Here is a 19,714-nt window from a genome sequence, read left to right on the forward strand (position 1 = left end):
TAAACTCCTTGAAAACAATGTAGTGATTCTTACAGTTATCCTGAATATGTTAAGAACATGTCATTGTTGGACTTGCTTTATTTTTTTAATTGGAATATTGAATGGGTAGATCAGACCCTTGGGGAAGCTGTTGAATGTTATGCATAAACAGCTTCCAGAATCTCTTCTGAAATGTGGGGGTACTTTGTGAGAAATCAACATTGGACTCAATAGACAATTTTCATCCAGTTTTCAATCTCTTCTTTTTGGAAAGGTGATAGAAAAGGTGGTTGGACTGTAACTCCAGAGGACTCGGGGAGAAATGAATGATCTGTATTCTTTATAGTCAGGTTTCAGAATGGAATATAGCACTGAGATAATAAAGTTTATGGATGATCTTTGGCAGGATCAAGATAGAGGTGGCACAATTCTTCTGAGCCACTTATTTCTCACATTTTTTGATATCATCACTCATGGTACACCACCACCCCCCCGATCAACTTTAGGGATGGAAAGTTGGGTACTCTTACCATGTTTTTCTTTCCTTTCTCTGAATACTGTGTGCAATGCTTACAGTTCCTCACAGCTTTATGCTCTTTCCCCCTCCTATTTAACAACTACATAAATTCCTAGGAGAGGATGTGGTCAGGTATAATCAGTGTATCTGTTTTACTGTATACCTTGACTTGCTGACCAAGTGATGCTCTACTCTAGTGAGTTGTCTTGATGCTTGATAGCTGTTAGGATCTGGTGTGAATAAACAGGCTTGGCTCCCTAACTAGTATGTCCAATACATGGGAGTGGAATTATAGAGGCTTTTGCAAATTTACATACTTGATTTTTGATGGAAACTCTGTTACTGGTGAATAAATTCTGTCTTGACTTCAAATGAATCATTAAAACATGCCTTTTTAAACTGTCTAAAGTTAATCACTTTAGCCATTAAAGCAGACATGTCAAACACAAGGCCCGGAGGCCAGATCCGGCCCGCGAAGTGGTTTCATGTGGCCCGCGAAACCATCCTGGAAACAGTGAGGGAACGGCCCCCACTGCCTTGGCCCTGGCCCAGAGACCCTCCTTCTGCCAGAGACCCTCAGATCTGTCCCACTCCTGCCCAGGCCCCCATAGGCACCCTTGATGTGAACGATGTAGAGCTGGCCACGCCCATCCAGTAGGCCATATGCACTCTAGCCACGCCTACCCAGTAGGCCACGCCCACCCTGGCAATACCTAACCGGCCCCCTGAGGGCAACTGCAATGCTGATACGGCCCTCAATGAAATTGAGTTTGACACCCCTGCATCAAAGCTTTTAAAGAATGGTGTACAACTATTTTTAAAGCAAAGAAATTTATTCCGTATTACATAACACTCTTTTTATTAAGCACAGCAGATTCTCCAAAACTTTCAGAAGATGAACTTAACAAATCTAACTGGAACTGTTTGTGACATAGACCTCCTTTAAAATCTAATATCAACAACTGACCAGGAAGATTATAGGTGGCACCCAAACCATTAAATTGACAGAATTGCAAACAGATTGGTATATACCATATTACCACCTTTGGAGTGATGCTTAATTGGCCATTACTTATCAAAAGTGCAAAATAATCCAGTACTCTTTGAAAATGAAATTTGTTGTTTCATTGTCCATATTTCCTAAGGCATATAAATTGATGGAACATATTAAATTGATTCAGTTCCTATTGTTACCTGACAGATTTTTATACTGGAAAACTAGAATGTACCTTACATTGAATCAGAAGTATTTTGAAGTATGGGAATTTGCTTTGGCTGAAAAAATAATGTGGCAGTGTTGCTTATTTTACTTCCGATATTTTATGATTTATTGCTTGTTCAAATCAATCAATCAATCAATCAATCACATTATTAGCTGGTACGTAGCACATAGTGTCATTATCAGGACATATGGTACTACTGGGCTACTTGTTTAAATTGCAGAGGCAAATATTCTTTTTATGATTACCCTTTTAAAAATACTGATGTATGTTTAAAAAGAAAATAGCATAGCATTCAACCTAATTTTATGAGTTTGCATGTGTAGAGTTAAAATAAAATGTAATGGGAAAGCATCCAGACAAGAACTATCTCCCCATCTTTAGTAGTTCAGCTTATCTGAACCACATCCCACCAGTTAATTGTGCCTTGGCTCACTTGCTTTTGAATTATTAGGCCAAGTATAATGGCCATGTTTTCCAAGAATTTCCCATGATCCTTGAACTGCAACATTGCTCTACCTCAGTGATTAGAAATAGTTCTAAAAACAGCTGGCAGTAGAAGGGGATGACAGTGGTGAAGTCAAGCAGGAAGATTCATGGGCAAGGGACAGGACTGATCAGTGAAGGAGGAAATAAGTTGCAGTGCTTGATCCAGCGGTAGATTGAATCTCCTACTTCTTGCTCTCCTTATGGATTGGGAACTAGGCTAGAGGATGGTACTTTATTGTGATTGTGAGAAGAACTCAATGCAAACAGCAATGGGGTTAAATGGACTAATTATCTGATCAGATACGGAGCAGAGTTTAAAGCAAAATCAGCAGTCAGACAATTTGAATTGAATTAGTCCACACTGACCTCTGTTTTTAAAAATATACATATTTTTACAATGGTGTAACTTTTCTATGTCTCTTTTTCTTTCCATCTGCCTGTCCATTCAGTGATAGAAAATTCTCAAGCAGGTATTACAGTGGGTGTGTTAGGTATTGGTATTCTGCACTTGGACATACTGCTCTTTTGGTAAAGTTAATCGTGAACATTTGGTACAACCAGATTTAAAGCAAAAGGTCTCTTGGTGTCCTTTGTAGACATAGCTTCTATTTATTCTGCTTATTAGATAGTATAAGGATAGAAAAGACGTGACTTTTTTGTTTGTAGCTTAACAGTTTTGAAATAAAAATTGAAATATTTTCCATTGTTTTTTGTCCAGCCACTGAAACTTGAGCAGTATTGAAGTACAGAACAAAACTGAGATATTCCCATCTTCTGTTATGTTGTCAGGGGCTCAGATCTAAATGCTGACAAAATTGAGTATTGGAAACTGTTGAGGATAGCAAATACCTAGGACAGAAAAGGACAGAAAAGGACAGAAAAGACACTGAAGTTTTACCATAGGTAGTGTTATGAAGTTGCCTCATAAGAGCAGAAGATTCTGGTCTATGGTTTTAAATAGCAGAACTGAACGGTCCCTGGTGCCCAAAAGATTGGGGATCTCTGTGCTAGAGCACCTGCCCAGCCATGGCTGGTCTGAAAAGGTCAGTCTAGTTAATACTTGGCTAAGAAATTAGGAGTCTGGTAGTATCTTTTCTGACTCACACAAGCACACACCTTGTAATGAAATTGGTTAGTTCAGGGGTGTCAAACTCAATTTCATTGAGGGCCGCATCAGCATTGCGGTTGCCCTCAAGGGGCCGGGTGGGTATGGCCAGGGTGGGCGTAGCTACTGAGTGGGCATGGCTAGAGTGTGTATGGCCTACTGGGTGGGCATGGCCAGCTCTACATCATTCGCATCAAGGGTGCCTATGGGGGCCCGGGCAGGAGTGGGACAGATCTGAGGGTCTCTGGCAGAAGGAGGGTCTCTGGGCCAGGGCCAAGGCAGTGGGGGCCGTTCCCTCACTGTTTCCAGGATGGCTTCGGGGGCCGCATGAAACCACTTCGCAGGCCGGATCTGGCCCTCGGGCCTTGTGTTTGACATGTCTGGGTTAGTTGGAAAAAATGCTACCAGGGTCCTGGTTTTTTTTGTTATGCCAGACTAACAAAGCACTCTCTCCTACAATATCTCCTTGGATAAAAATCACCAAGGAGATTTTTAGGAAATACTACATCTGTAGGATATCCCAGTATGCTGGTTGGGGAATTCTGGGAGTTGAAGTCCACACATGTTAAAGTTGCTAAGATTGAAAAATACAGGGACATACACACACGCATAAATCAACCAATCTTGAAAGGAGTTGCAAACCATTACCACTTGCCAGCAGAACTACATGGCTTTGTCCATGGAGTTACTAGGAGACAAAGTTGATTCTAAGGAAACTTTATCTAGTGTTGCAGTTCAGCAGTGTCAGAAATCTGTAAATGGCCGCTTTAGTGAAATGGTAGGCCTGCCCCACAGATAGCTAGTGGCATCTCTGTTCCACTATGCATTCAAAGGGATGGCTTGGATTTGCATGTACTCCCAAGGCCTTCTTTTTCTGCTGAGCAGAAAATAATTGATTCTTTTAGAACAAAGGTAGCAGCTGAGTATCAGAGCTGGTCAAAGAAGAGAAGTAACATTCTTCTCAGCCTCTTGAGTAAAGGTTTAAATCCACTAGAAACTTTATAAAGCCCAGGAAAATAAGCAGGAAAGTTCAGGAATCTGTTTATCTCTAAGTTAAACAAGCCTACACAGAAAAGTTAGAATTTTAATCTATATTTTACTGTATATTGCTAAAGCTTAATACTTTGACCCTGTATTTATTTTCTCAGTATAAGCTTTGTAATTGTGTGTTTTATTTAACTTGGAACTTCTTTTTTAACATTTTAATATGAAATGTAAATACAGAGTAAAATGAACTAAATTTGTTATTATACAGTAGAACTTCCATATATTTTAAATATAGTGATAAACAATAGAATCAAATAATGCTTTCTCTTTGCAGCAAAATTGCCTTTAAATTAGAAACAGAACAGCATCTTTTTGTGATCTACCCATAGGATTTTTCTGTGGAAGATTCTTTTAAATTGTGAGCTCTGATTTGAATAGCTTTGTATATTTTATTTCCTTTACTGTTGGATGTTTTGGATGTGACTAAGTTAAAAAGGGATTTTTGCATTCCTCCTTTTCCTTTTTTTTAAACAAAGGTTGATTTTATTTATCTTTTCGTAAGATTGGTCTGCCTCCCAAAGGGAAGGGGGGAAGAAAGAGTTGATTCCATTTGTCACATGCTTCAACAGCATAGGGATAGGCAGAAACACCACCAAGTTTGTTTCTTTGTTTCTTACATTTATTTTTCCTTTACATTTGACAAAAAAGCCGCATTGATGATAAAAACCTTCTCTTTCTTATAAGCAGGGATAAGGAGTAGAAAGCCAGTTCATGTGCTCCCCAGAAGATAGGGGGTAGCAAAGCAAATGTGTGGACCCAAAAGACTTCAAAGAGAGGTTTGAGACCTTCAGCTTTGTGTTCATATCATTCCAACCATATAGTACCATAGTGATGGCAAACCTTTGGGGCTTAGTGTATCAAAAATGCAGAAAATATGTAGCTTGACTCTTCTGGTGTATCACACCCCACTGAACAAAAGGGAAACAATTCTTTATCTCTCTTTCTTCCCCTCCCTTCACTGCCACATCTAGGACATCCTGAACAGTGGCACTCAGTAGCTTTGGTAGCAGTGCCGAGGTAGAGGCCCAGGCAACACCATTACCACTCAAGAGGTCCACCTCATATCATTCCCCAGGGGGGTGATTGCCAAGGTGGTCCAGCACTTCCCAGGATCTGCTGAATGCTGCTTTACTTCAGGCAATGCTCTCTTTTTGTTGAGAAGCCCCTGCGGCTTATCTGAGGCTGTACAAGGCCTTCATTCTTGAAGCGGCTTTGGAGAATGTTCAGTGGCCTCTGCAGCCTCTGAAAACCATGCAAAAGCATTTCCCATTCTTGCACGATTTTCGGAAGATCCAGAGGCCATGCAAAAGAGGGTCCAGAGGCTCAGAACAGGACAATGCACTGCAGCCAACTCAAATGCAGCCAGCTTGCCATTGCCAACTCGCCACGACCAACTTGCCGGGGCCAGTTCACCACGGCCAACTCACCGTGGGACAACTTGCCACGGGACAATTTAACAATTCAATTTAATTATTTAAAACACACACACACACACACACACACACACACACACACACACATATATATATATATGTTTAAGTATTTGTCAAGGCTTTTTGCATATATATATGCAAATTATTCAAATTGCTAATAAAGAATTTTGGGAGGCTGAGATGATCATTTCGAACTCTTTATGTTCTCATCAGTCAGTCATACCCTTTATCTGAGATTCGAACCTGGGCTGATTATATATTAGGCAGTTGTTTTAACTTCCTGAGCCACAGGTTCTTTCTCTATTTTATTAGCTAGAAGGCAAGGCAAATGTGTGTTAAGTATTTGTCAAGCTGGCCATAGAAAGTTGCAAGTTGGCAAGTTGGTTGTGGTGAGTTGATTGTGGCGAGTTGGTTGCGGCTGCGGCAAATTGTCGCAGAGGCTGCATGAGAGTACATCAAATTCTCTCCTGGCCTCCACAGCCTCTGAAAATTGTACAAGTACAGAGCGTGCTTTTGAGAATACTTATAAGGTGTTGGTGAACACTGAGTTGTCATCCGAAACATCATGGCATGTCACCTTTGACATATGTGTCATAGGTTTGCCACCACTGTACTAGCAAGATGCCCATTACTAATTCCCAGATTTTCTGAAACTGCTCTCCTGGTCATTTTGATTGCTATCCATTTTCCTGCCTCTTATTAAATAGCTGAGCAATTATTACAAGCAAAATGCAAGGAAAAGGAACACTATCTTTACTTGCCTTGTTTTTTCTTTTCTGAGAAATGGTGTATATTGGAACTAGACCAGCCAGCTCCAACTTTGTGCTTAACAGATACTTTAGAATTCATTTATACTGCTTAAGCATTGTAGGAGCTTAAATATCTAGAAGGCATGAGTTGAGGAGGACTGAACTAGAAGACAGAGCAAATAAATAGGCAGTATTAACAATGAGGAAAATGTGAAATTCATAGAGAAGCTCTCCAAGGACTTACAGATCCAAAAGAATGCATATAGTATGTAATACAGAAATATAATGTACAGAGCAAGACAGACATATACCTTTCTTTTTGAGAAATAAACAAATTTGCTGGGTTACAGATTCTGCTTAAAAAGGACTATCTTAAGACATAAAGCCTCAGAGCAGACCTAAGATGTGTGAAGTTGAACAGAAAAACTTTTGAAACAGAACTAAATGACTCGTCCTACTTAAATAACTCAAAAAACTCCTACTAGATTAGAGTGACATTCAGTTTGAACAGTGGAAATCAGATTCCTCTATTAAGAAATAAATTCCCTCAGAGGTTGAAATGGCTCCCATCATACTGATATTTCGAAGGGCCTAGAAGATGTAGCTCTTAGCCAAGGATATTGGCAAGGATGTGCGACACCCCTTTTCTTTTTTCTTGTTTCCATCTGGGTTTGTTTTGTGTGCCATTGCTGTTACTTTGTTTTCTTTTCTTTTGTGTTGGTATTTTTCCTTGTTTTAAAATGTTTTTAGCAATTTGTAAACTGCGCCAAGTGGCTAGGAGGCAGGGGGCATCTAAAATTATTTTTTTTTATTATTGTTGTTTCTACCCAGAAACAGATGGGTAGAAATAAATGCAGTTTTATTTACTCCAGCAAACTGATACTGAGAGGTTCCCCAGTTCTGGAACTGGTTAATTTTATTACTGCTGGTAATCATTGATAGCCTTTATTGTTTTGTTACAGTGTTAAATTGAGAGATTTACTAAAAATAACATCGTGCATTTTTATGAGTTTTGAGTTATACACTATATTCTCCCGCCAACTTTTTATATAATTTAGATCTGCCAGTTTTTATATTTCTTTGTATAATACAATTCAAATATCCTTATTTTGGGGGAAAAGCCTCATTGCATTATAGATTTTTACAAGCACAGGCTTGCAGATAGAATGTGGTGGTGGGGAGACTCACAACAATCAAACATTGAAGAGTAGAAAATAGTCTCTTTGTGCAGAAACTGCTCTAAACTGACAACTAAGATTTGAAAAGAAAGAGCTGGAGAATGTATACAATTTTGAAGTGTGGCAGTCTGAATATAGAGCAATCTAACTGCTCTTATCCAGTGATTTGATTTCCCCACAAGGGCAACTCCCATTTTCTGGAAAAGCTTCTTGATTTACTATAGTATGAGCCCATAATCTATAGTTGTATTAAAGAAATAATTCAGAGACCCTCAATACATCTATAAATACCTCCTTAAAAAACCAGTTTGACCCTCTCAACGATCAGTTGTTAATAATTTTTTTCCTCTGAAATATTTGTTTTGTCTGCTCCTGAATGAAGCTGTCAGTTTTAATAATATTTGAATGTTATTTAGTTTTTTATTAAAACACTTGAAAAAAGAAGGCGGCACAGTGAAGCAGGTGGTGCCAAAAAGGCAATAAGGATTCTGTTGATATTGTGGTATCATTTTGCCTATCAGTTTATTTGTTTGTATTTGTATTATTTTATGTAATTCATCTAGTACATTTGTTTATTAATTAAAAGTATTTCTTTTGTTTTTAGATGCACATGCAAAATCCTTGTGTAGTTTACTAAAAGTACAAAATATTGCAGAATAAAACAAAACAGATCTTGAATAAAAATTGTGTAAAAACTATTTATTAACTGACAAATATTAGGAGTAATTCATGATTGGGGCAGGCCAAATATAAAAAAAACAGTTTAAAAATATCAAAAACACGTCAGTGTTGTCATTTGGTATATGTTAGACACTTAAAGACCACCCAGAGGCTTCAGGTGGTGCAGAATGCGGCTGCACGGGTAGTGATGGGAGCACCCCGATACTCCCATATTACACCCCTCCTGCGTGAGCTGCATTGGTTACCGGTTGCCCTCCGGGTGAGATTTAAGGTGCTGGTACTTACCTTTAAAGCCCTACATGGCTTAGGCCCAGGATACTTGCAGGACCATCTGCTGCCAGGAACGAATCCCCATCGCCCAGTACGCTCACACAGAGAAGGCCTCCTCAGGGTACCGTCGGCTAGACAATGTCGGCTGGCAACCTCCAGGGGGAGGGCCTTCTCTGTGGGAGCGCCAGCCCTGTGGAACCAGCTCCCCCATGAGCTTCGGATGGCCCCAGATCTCCAGTCCTTTCGCCGCGGCCTCAAAACACTCCTTTTCCACCTGGCTGACCTGGACTGACAGGGATTTTAATTATGTTTTTAATTTTTTAACTCTAATTTTTAATTAATTTTAATTTTAATTTTAATTTATTGTACAGAGGCCTTTAATTTTAATTTTATCTTAACTTCTGTATTTATTGTATGTTATTGTTGTTAGCCGCCCTGAGTCCTTCGGGAGATAGGGCGGCATATAAGTCCCAATAATAAATAAATAAAATAAACTTGCTGAAAATGACAATCTTAATCTGGAATTAAGCCACTTAAGGTACAAAAAATGGTAGATTGGGTTGTTCCTGCCTTTCCACTCACTCATCTGGCTGGTTACAGTCTGACAGTAGGAGAAAAATAAAGGAGAAGAATATCTCTGAACTGTATAGCCACAGATAATTAGGAAGAAGAAAATGGAAAGTACTATTGAGCACAGATTTTAGTTTAGATAGCAAAGCCATATAAATTTTGAGGACTAGTAATCTTAACACGAGTCACTGAAGCAGTAGGCAGTAGGCGTGAGCTTAAAGGGACTCCAGAAGATGGTAGAGGACAGGAAGGCCTGGAGGAACATTGTCCATAGGGTCGCGATGGGTCGGACACGACTTCGCAACTAACAACAACAACAATCTTAACACTGTAGGTAGGTTTACTTTAGTTATTTATACCCTATATTTTATAACACAAGGCAGCAAACATACTTAATACTCCTTCCTCCTCTTATTTGTCCCACAACAACCCTATGAGTGGGTTGAGCTGAGAAAGCGCCACCCAGCTGGCTTTCATGCCTAAAGTGGGATTTAGAACTCGTGGGCTCTCAGTTTCTAGCCTAATGCCCTAACCATTAAACCAAACTGGCTCTCTTAGGTTGCTAAGGCTGCAAAAGTAGAAGCAGAAATAAAAATATTTATAGAAGTCTTTTTAAGTTTATTTGACATCTGCAGAAGGGCACTAGGAGATGTTATTCAATGGTTAGGGGTTTATGCAGGTAATACCCAGTTGTGCATTTCTACCCCAGACCAATTGTAAGTTATCCCACCATAACTTTTGAAGCTGGTTATCTGTAGTCGAAGATTCTTATGGACTCACAGCTCCTGCTGAAGACCAAATTAACACTGTGGCCAGGAGAGACTTTTGTCTAGCTTTGGCTATTGTAAAAATTCCGGTTCCTAGAAGAGAGATACGATATAGTCACTCATGCCCTTGTCATCCTCCTAAAGCAAGGGTTCCTAAATGTTTTGCCATCATTTAGTATAATCTTAATATACACATCTCCCCTAAAAACCCAAACACAAGTGAACATAAATGAACAATGTAAACAATACAATTAAATTTTGTGGAAGCTGACTTCTGGCAATTATGTATAACTGAAAGGTTCTCCATACCTGCCCAGGATTGTCTGCACTTCCCAAAAGGGAGGTGTACCTCACATTTTGGGAAATCCTAAAGGGACCACTGTAACATGTCAAACATGAGACTAATCCTGAGGATACCTCAAAACCTGTAGAATGCAGCTGCCTAACAGTTATCCCAATATCGTCATAGCAGCTGCATTGATTGTCTATTTGTTTACAGGTGCTAGTAACAACTAGTCCTACATGGCTGTCTGTCTAGGTTTATGCACATCTGTTGCTGCATATAGAGTCTGCCCACCAAAGATGATGGGCCAGTAGAGTTCTCATCCCCCATAAAGCATAATGAGAAGGATCTTGAAAGAGAGTATTGTTTGCCAGTACTCCCCCTCCTGTGGTATGGCTACCTCCAGCATCCTTATGATAAAATGTTGGTGGAAATTGGATGATTAGTTGAGAGGATTGAGATGCTGAGGTTGCAGATACTTAGAATATGTAGGTACAGTATGGTGGCTGCTGATTTTCAGTTGTTGATATTATGTACGTATGTTATATATGGCTATGTATGGTACATTACTTTTCTAAGCTGCTTAGATTTTTTTTGTTTGAAGTGGCATAAAGTACTTGTAGACAGACAGACAAGTCTTATTTAATCTAATCAGTTTAGCTCTGGAGCTTTTTTCAGCTAAAGATCAGATAAAATGCTTAGTAATAATATTTTTTGAGTGTGTGAACTAAGTTTTACTTTGCCATATTTAACTTAGTAGGTGAATTTAGACATCTGAAATCATGCTAAGAAGTTTAACTATTACTTCCATAAAATATAAATTGAGAAACCATAGTTTAGGATCGGCAAATGAGAATACGAAATCACTGTGTGGATAACATTGTTACATTGGGGTTTTCACTAAGGGTGACCATGGTTATAGCCACTGCCTTGCATCTGAAAAGCTCAACTCTAAATCTTTACCCCTTTAGTTTTAAATTATGGAGTTCTGATTCTATTGTAATCTCTGGTTTGGAACTGTGGATATATTTTTGAACAATATGGGAGTAGATACATTAACCCCCAAACAACTAACCGTATTATAGTTTGTATTTATGTGTGAATCCAGCCAATTTCTCCCTTGAATTTTTGAGATACTGGAATAATGTAGTATGTCTTAAGAACATAGATGCATTTAAAATACCGTATATAATAAAATACCTAAATTGAAATTTACTGGAGTCTAATAACTGGTAATCATTCCACCTGTATCTCCCTTTTTCATTTATTTTCTTTGCCTCTCTCTTTGCAATTTATTTGAAATTTCCCATGACAGACTCCTGCTTCCATTTTGCTGGCTTAACACTGAAACAACCCAGAAGATTGTTGTTTTAACTTGCCACAAAGAAGGCAAGGTAGAGAGTAGGGAATGATAGCTCAAAGTGTTGGTTTGTTTATTTGATTTTTATCCCTCCTTTATTACTTCATAAGTAACCAAGGTGCCGAACATATCTAATACTCCTTCCTCCTCCTTCCCCCCCCCCACAACAGCCCTGTGAGATGGGTTGGGCTGAGAAAGAAAGAGAGAGGCTGGTCAAAGTCTAGAATTCATAGTCTTCTAGTTTCTAGGCCAGCATTGTATTAACTACATAAAACTATTTTATTAATACATGCATTACCCCTTTCTTTAAATGGAAAGGTATGAGCATTAATTTAATGAGAATAAGAGAATAGTACAGCATTTGGCTCAGATGTCTGTTTGACTTCTCAAATAAAACATGGATTGTTGATCAATTTTCTGTAGCTACTCAGTGAAAAGGGTGAAACTAAACTTGGCAAGTGTTAAAGCTGTAGGGTTTTTGATTTTAAAAAATCCAGTAAAAATTATTTTTATTAATTTTACAGAATTTTATGTATTGCATAGTTCCGTAATTAATAAAGAACAAATGATTAACAAGCATGGAGAATGTGGTTGCTTCTACAAAGAGTTCTTGAATGAGATGATTCATAGCCTGCTGTCCACAGATGTATTAAGAAAGTCTACTTTGAAATTCTGAACTTGTTGAACAGTTTTGGCGTTGTTAGCATCCAGTTTTTCTGGAGGATGCTGTGTACTGACCTTTTCTCTAACTTTCTGCTACTTGATTATTATTTTTTCATTGTCCAATAACTGAAAATAAAATATGAAAATCACATGTATTGGTAGATTATGAGCTTTGGGTACTGTAAAGGAAAATACGAGTTGACTATTTTGCACTTTCCCCTTTGTCCTGGGAAGATGTTTTTCTATTTTTCACTTCTCTTTGACACCTCTGAGGATAAAGTGCAAGGCTGCTTGCTTGCTTGTTTTTATTTTTACTTTCGTTGCATGTGGACTGGTGAAGAGATTTTTGAAACTGCAGGAATCGCAGCAGTTTATGACAGGGTATGTCTTGTTTAGGTTGTAATTCACAGGGAGTTTCGCCTCCACCTGATCTCAGAAACTTACCTTTCATATATTGGAATAATGCAGTGGCATGTTACAGTTTGTATATTTGTCTGCAGGATTGATGTAGCTTTCCCCCATATATTTCAAAGAGACAACCTGGAACTTGGATCTCTGAAGTAGAAGAATTAAGACGGACTTTTCATATTTTACTTACTACCAATCTTGCAACTAGGAGCCATACTTTTTCAATTCCAGTAATGTTAAACCAATATAGATTTCAGTTATTTGGGGATTAGTTTATGTCAGTAAATAATAATTGTTGTAATTTAGCTAGTACCTAATCAGCTGCTACATAACTGATTAAAATTCTGAGATATGTAAACCTGAATAAAAATGCTTAGGAAAAATAAAGGATTTATTAAAAGAACATAGAAGTTCACATATGAGAAGAATCTCGGAAAATGACAAAGCATCTGTTTTTGTAGAATACAAAACTGTTTTTGTAGTCTTGCATATTAGTAGAGAGGTTTTAAACTGCTCCCATACAAAGTATGCAGTTTTCATGATTTTGTCTTACTGCAGAATTCTGTGCTGTATTCCATCTTGTTCTGAAAGGTCGTTTAAGATTTAGAAGCAGCTTTTCAAAGGAAGGGACTGCTGGCCAATGAGATCAATGAAAATTGGTTACCCTAACTTATATAAACAAAAGCTGTTTTTCTCTGGTAGCACAAAGCCAAAATTACATGCAGTCATTAGGAATTTTGTTTGTTTGTTTGTGTGTGTGTGATAAGTAATTCGCTGTGTCAGAGAAATTTTGGGATTTATTTGAAAACATTTTGATACTTATTTAAAAATTAGATGATTATTTTCAGGCTGTTTCATCTAAAGACAGATTTATTCTTCTGCTTCTTAATTCAAAGAATCATTTTTTCCTTTATACAGGTGAACGTCTATGTGCTGGGAAAAACGTTCCTTCTGTTGGCCCGAGAGCTCTGCATAAATGCTCCAGCTATAGGTATTTTTAAATAAGAGTTGGCTTTTGATATGTAGTTACATTGTGCCATCATTTCATGGCAGCTTTTCAAAAATACTTACGTGGACTGTTTAACTAGTATTTAAAAATACTTCAGAATTAAAATTGGAGGAATCTAGAAGTGAAAGCTGTCTATGTAAGCCCAGGGTTTACCTTAAAACTGAAAAAAGTTACTTCTATTATTAGTGTGACTTTTTCCAGTTGTATCCATCTTTTGAAATAACTAACAAAACATATATTTGAATTAATTTTCAACAGAAATAAAATAAAGATGGTAATAACTGCTTTGGACTTAATGGCAAATAGTGCTTCAGAGCATGCAGAGGCATGAACATAAAACGTAACCCAAATATAGAACATTGCACTTCCCAACAGCTGCTTAAACAAAATTTATTCTTTCCCAGGATTATATGTGATGAGCACCTACAATATTAAAGGTAGAAAAGGAAAAGTGCATGAATAATAAAGATCCTGATTAGTTTAGAGGGATTTCAGGCCTATCTACTTAAAGTTTGGGATTTGAGGCCTGTTTCTTTTTTTTTAAAAAAAAGGGCTGCTTCTGCAATTTTGCAAAATCCAAAACATGATCCTTTCTACATCATGACTTGTGGACAGTAATTATAATAAGTGTTATATATACCTCTGACTCTGACCTGGTTCATGCATAATGCTTAGATATACTGTACTCTGTTAGCTTTTCTAAGCTATTCATTATTGTTTAGACGTGTATGCAAACCAGGTCATTATGATTTATTTTGAAAAAGGTGGTTTTTAAAAAAATGAATTTTGTGTAAGAGCTCTATAGACAGTTTAAATGCACAAAGAACATTTCTGTGATAAAAGGAATGTGCTCTTGCTACTTTTGCAGAACGCACAGAGAAATGCCCAACCAATGTGTTGGGCATAATATCATCTAGCCTAGTGTGTGGTAATCTCAATAAAAATGTTCTTAACAGCTTTGATGCATCAACAGTGGTAACGTTATTACATGGATGTCATGGCAAATAACGGAAATGAATGGAACACTAAGTCATTTCTGAAGATACTGGGAAAGTGGCATATGTTGGAAAATGTCAATTTACTGCTAACAAAAAGTAGAATAATTCATTTCTGACATTCTGAATAATTTATATACCATTTTAGAGGGTCTAAGGCACTTGGTGTATATTATCTGAGTAATCTTAAAACAGACCATTATCCCCGAGAAAGTGACCATATGCAGCGGTAATGGTAGAGAAGAGATTTGAACTAGGGATGTTTTGACTAATGCTCCTAGCAACAGTGCTGGCAAGATATGCATGATGTTTCCCTAAATTAGCTTGTTGTGCATGCTAGGTTAAATGATTATGCTGTTGTTTTCACATAATAGCATATATATTTAGGATGTAATTCAGAGATGTTCTTTCAGTCTAATTACTTAAGAGTGAAAGTCTTACTTAATAAGATGATAGCTCTGTAAGTGGTCCTTATCAGGATTTTTAAATTTTCAGAGATGGATCACAATTATCATATTAATATTACACATTTTAATATATGAATTTAGCACAATATTGAGATTGAAAGGTATTTGCTTTTATCTTGTAACTTTAGATTGATGCTTATTAAAAAGGGTACTTATTAAAGAGCCTTGGTGGAGCAGTGGGCTAATGCCTCCTTAAGTAACACCAGCTGCCTGCAACTAGTGCAGGTTCGCATCCCACCAGGCTCAAGGTTGACCCAGCCTTCCATCCTTCCGAGGTAGGTAAAATGAGGACCCAGATTGTTGGGGGCAATAAGCTGACTTTGTAATAATGCCGCTGGTGTGTGTGTGTGAAAGCCCTAACAAGCAGGCATATACATAGAATGAAGGCTACTGCTAAGCTTGTAAGCCGCCCTGAGTCTTCGGAGAAGGGCGGGATATAAATGGAATTAAAATTAAATTAAAATTAAAAATTATTATATGAGGAACTATATTGGGCATTATATATACCCATATTTATGTTAAATATTTTCCCCTCCTATGGTAGAAATGTGTCATGGAAAACAAATCCGGAATCCCCTTGGTTACATAGCTCATAAGCTCCTTTAGATCTTTAGATCTTGGCAGATACTTTTCTGACTTACCCTAATTCATATATTGCCCAGTTAAGTGCCTGTGGCTTGATGGATGAACAGGAGTGGAAAGGACATTAAGTATACCTCATTTTGTAGAGCACAGTAGTTGCAAGATAATGCTTTGTGATAGCTTTGTTGCTTGCCTCTTGGATTGTCTCTATAGTTACATATACAGATGGCTGACAGTCTCTTCCTGGGGGATTATTAAATTATAAAGACTAAATTAAACAGCATGATCCTCAGTTTAGTTACTCAGAAGTAAATGCCATGGTGTTCAAAGTAGATTCCTGTAGTATTCTGATGTTGAAAATCAAGTGAATGTGCTTATTATTGCATTTCATTACATGATCTGTGACAAATCAGTTTAGACACATGGAACTGAGTAGTGAAAAATGTTTTGTGAGAGGAAATAGCTGCCTGCCTGTAGTTATTAGCTTACCATTCTGTAAGCAAACAAAGGACTGAGATTTTGGAAACACTTTTAGGCCGTTTTCCACATAACATGGTTAAATAAGTTAAATAAAGGCCTGACAGCTATATTGATAAAACATACAAAGCTGGGTAGATTAATCATGATCTATGAACACAGCTAAGAGGAAAGCACTGTATAACAATTTGATTATACTGCAGATCCTGTAGCTGTGTTACAGAATTCTGAAATTTTAGGCGTACCTTTTCTTTGTACACATTTGTGTAAAGAAATTCATCTCTTGGGAAATTATATTTATTTTACTGATGCTTTAGGGACAAGGAATTACACTAATGCTATATAAAAATGTTTTTAAGTGCAATCTTAGTTTCAGACATGTCTGAAACTAAGTGTTAGTAAGAGGTTTTGCTTATGAAAATAGATGTGGATTATAGCACCTTAGGTTTCACCTTAAAAAAAAGTGTCACTATTTCTGCATATATGGGTTCAAGTACCAGAGGATTAATAATGAGCAAAGCACGTAAGGATTTAAGACAAGTAAAAATGTTTTATATTCAACATGTTCTCAAACTGCTCTACTTTATAACATTCTAGTTGAGTCAGTCTCAGCCGTTAGTTGTCTATATACAAAATAAATGCACATCATGTGCAATTTTTTAAACATTTCTTGCTCTGCATACTGCAGTTTAATAATTAAGTCAAATAGCTTATGAATAAATAAAATATTAAATTCAAGAGCATTCCTTCACTTAGTTTGATAGCCTGATGGTAAATAGATAAGTAAGTACTATAATACTCTGATCTGCTCTGCAGTCTTTCAGTCAGAGTATCTATTAATATGCAGAACAGCCCTGGAATACAATCTAAGTGAAATGCATCATGCGTAGAAAATGAGTTCAGGTATTTGTCCTCCTTGCACTCCTGTGCCATTGGTGCTGTCTGAGGAACACTGGAATTGGAATGTCACTTTTCCACATTGTACTTCAGTCATTCCCTCTTGTCCAAAATAACTGAGTTCATTGCCATCTAGAATGGCACTTACATTGTAAAAGGTGTCTTGCTCAACCTGCACAGGATGCTCAAACCATACTGAGAAAGTGTTACTAGATCCATCGGAGGTAAACTTTGTCAGATTCTGGGCAAGTACAATGCCTAACCTCTTCAGTTCAATTTTGACGCTGTATTCAGCTTTTCCACAACTTGACCCATAAAGTCCAAGTCCCGCTATAAATATCCTTTTATCTACAGCAAACTGGATACTGTCACATCGTCCCCGGTACCTCCATTGATTGCTGCGATATGCAGAGGATTGAAATCGATGGCATCTTTGTGGTACAAGTCCTTTCCGCTTTGTTAGTGGAAATTCTAACTTCGGTTTATTTGCAGCAGTATACCACAAGAAAATATTATGTCGTTCCTCAAGGGTTAGGATGTCAGACTGAGCAGCCCCATTGGCAAACTCTTCCAAAGTCATGGTTGGAATCCGAACCAAATATAAAGCTTTCCCTAATACATTCCTCTTGTTCCTTGGCGTAATCGGCAGCCCTTGTCGCTTGCATTCAGCCTCGGCCCAGTTCAGAACTGCCTCAAACACCACCACCTCCTTGGTGTTTAGTGCTTCCCGCATCACAATGATCTCTAGCGTCTGTTGATCTATTTCACAGAAGCCCTCTGATTTCAGTGCCATTTCAGCTTGAGCATCAATGACTTCCCAGCAGCGTTGTGTCAGCTCTGGTTCCTCAAAGAGCCTGCTCTGAGACAGCAGAACACAAGCATTCTTGGCCTCTAAGCTAGTCTCCAGAAAATTGACGCAAGCTTTTGCTAAGGCTGGGACAATGTATTTCTTGGCCGCGTACAGAGTAGCAAGCACAGTGTCTGCTTCCAGCTCGATTTCATCACTATACATGTACCTATCAATATAAAAAGATTCCCTTTTTAAAAAGAAAAATACACAACTTAGTTACAGCTTTCAACATCTTCAGTTGATTTTAAACTTTACATTCATGTTCCTTAATTTTTTTTGTTTTAAAAAGTCATGCAATTAGTAACTTGTCTTAATTACTACTTACTTTAACAAGATTAGGAAAGCAGCAGGTTCTACATCTGGTATATGGATTTCAGACTTGACCTCTGCAAGATCTCCATAAAACATTGCGTAGAAGACCGAACTACCCACTGCCAATACATACTGCATTAAAAATTATAAATTCCAAATCAGGGATAATGGTAGGCAGAGAATCAATCACATACATTACAGTAGTTTTCTTATCTCCCCCCTTAGCAGAATATATCAGCACAATTTTTTTTGGAAACGCACTATTAGAGTTGGATCCCTCCCCTCCCCTCCCGACCACTACCGTGACTCATCTGCAGATTAACTGGAAAGCAATATATTCTGATATTTCTAGGCAATTGTTTTGTTGCACTTGTGCAACAATGTCCTCACTGAGTTAAGAGGACAAGAGAACAAGTATCTTTTCATACACAATTCATCTACATGGCACAAATAGAAAAGATCCCACCAACCTTGTGAGCAGGAACTTTCTTTGCTGCCCCCACTGGGCCCACAATGAAATGCACATCAGCCATAAGTTCACTGTTGAACATCAGTGCGTTTCTGTAGATTTACAAAATGGAAACATGATTAACCCAATACCCTTTACCTTTGCCATCCATACTCTTTCTTCCCTCCCAATCAATGCAGGTTATCCCTTCCCTCTTTTTTGGAACTGTTTCAATCATTACTGCAATAGCTCTTTTCTGTCTTGTCTTGGCTTGTGACCAGAAGAGGACAAGTAGCACCAAGTAGCAACGTTAAGAAAAAAACGCTCAACTGACACTTGAGATTTTGTGGGGACCCATGCAGTTTTCTTGGTAGCACCACAGAAAGCGTTTGTTAACTGAGGCCTTCCGAGAGGTTTTGAGCTTCTTAGTCCACAGCCCTGGTATTCCCTGAAGGATCACATCCAAATGCAACGAGGCTATCCCCGCTTAGCTTCTGAGCCTAGACATGATCAGCTCCCACTTGCTGAGCAAGATAGGAACAACCTCCCCCAATTTCTGGAAACCCTTCAACTCCCCACAAGCTTAAGCAGTACCCTTTGGTTATATACCATTGCCCAGGGGTCTTCAAACTTGGCCCTATTTATGACTTGTGGACTTCAACTCCCAGAATTCCTCAGCCAGGCAAGCTGGCTGAGGAATTCTGGGAGTTGAAGTCCACAAGTCATAAAAGGGCCAAGTTTGAAGACCCCTGCGGGCATTGCCTATTGTTGCAATGGAAAGCATTGGGGCGGGAGAGCCCTTTCAGAAAGCCAGCACAAAGTTCACGCCCAGGTTCCTGCAGCAAGTGCTGAAGCTTTTCGCTCTGGAAGGGAGAGTCTCTCTCGCTCTCAAATCTCTCTGCCTTTAAGTTGCCCTCCCTTCCTCTTGCTGCTGCTGCTGCCGCTGCCGCCGCCTCAA

The 19,714-nt window shown here is 38.3% G+C and overlaps 2 protein-coding genes across 8 annotated transcripts in view; one reads left to right on the forward strand and one right to left on the reverse strand.

Moving 5' to 3' along the window:
• Positions 1-19,714, forward strand: part of BRF1 (BRF1 general transcription factor IIIB subunit) — a 224,397-nt gene that overhangs the window by 68,480 nt on the left and 136,203 nt on the right. For all 6 annotated transcript variants that reach the window (XM_083351085.1, XM_083351089.1, XM_083351087.1 and 3 more), the window contains one exon: positions 13,638-13,710. In XM_083351085.1, coding sequence (XP_083207211.1) covers positions 13,638-13,710 — 73 coding nt within the window. The remainder of the gene's footprint in view (positions 1-13,637; positions 13,711-19,714) is intronic.
• Positions 16,790-19,692, reverse strand: BTBD6 (BTB domain containing 6). Of its 2 annotated transcripts, none has more exons than XM_083349596.1 (3): positions 18,779-19,692; positions 18,322-18,440; positions 16,790-18,162 (listed from the first exon to the last, which is right to left on the reverse strand). In XM_083349596.1, exons 1-3 carry the CDS (start codon positions 18,857-18,859, stop codon positions 17,130-17,132), a joined length of 1,233 nt encoding a protein of 410 aa, XP_083205722.1. In that variant the 5' UTR covers positions 18,860-19,692; the 3' UTR covers positions 16,790-17,129. The 2 variants fall into 2 exon arrangements, with proteins under 2 accessions (XP_083205722.1, XP_083205723.1); XM_083349597.1 differs by having other exon boundaries at positions 18,322-18,427; positions 18,779-18,871.

The sequence above is a fragment of the Vipera ursinii genome (assembly GCF_947247035.1).
Source record: "Vipera ursinii genome assembly, chromosome: 1".
Lineage (NCBI taxonomy): Eukaryota > Metazoa > Chordata > Lepidosauria > Squamata > Viperidae > Vipera > Vipera ursinii.

Coding starts and splice junctions, on each gene's coding strand:
- BTBD6 (XM_083349596.1), bottom strand. CDS start 18,859: ATGTTCAACAGTGAACTTATGGCTGATGTGCATTTCATTGTGGGCCCA. Junction 18,441..18,778: donor AGAAAGTTCCTGCTCACAAG/GTTGGTGGGATC, acceptor TTTTTAATGCAG/TATGTATTGGCAGTGGGTAG. Junction 18,163..18,321: donor GCTTTCCTAATCTTGTTAAA/GTAAGTAGTAAT, acceptor TTATATTGATAG/GTACATGTATAGTGATGAAA.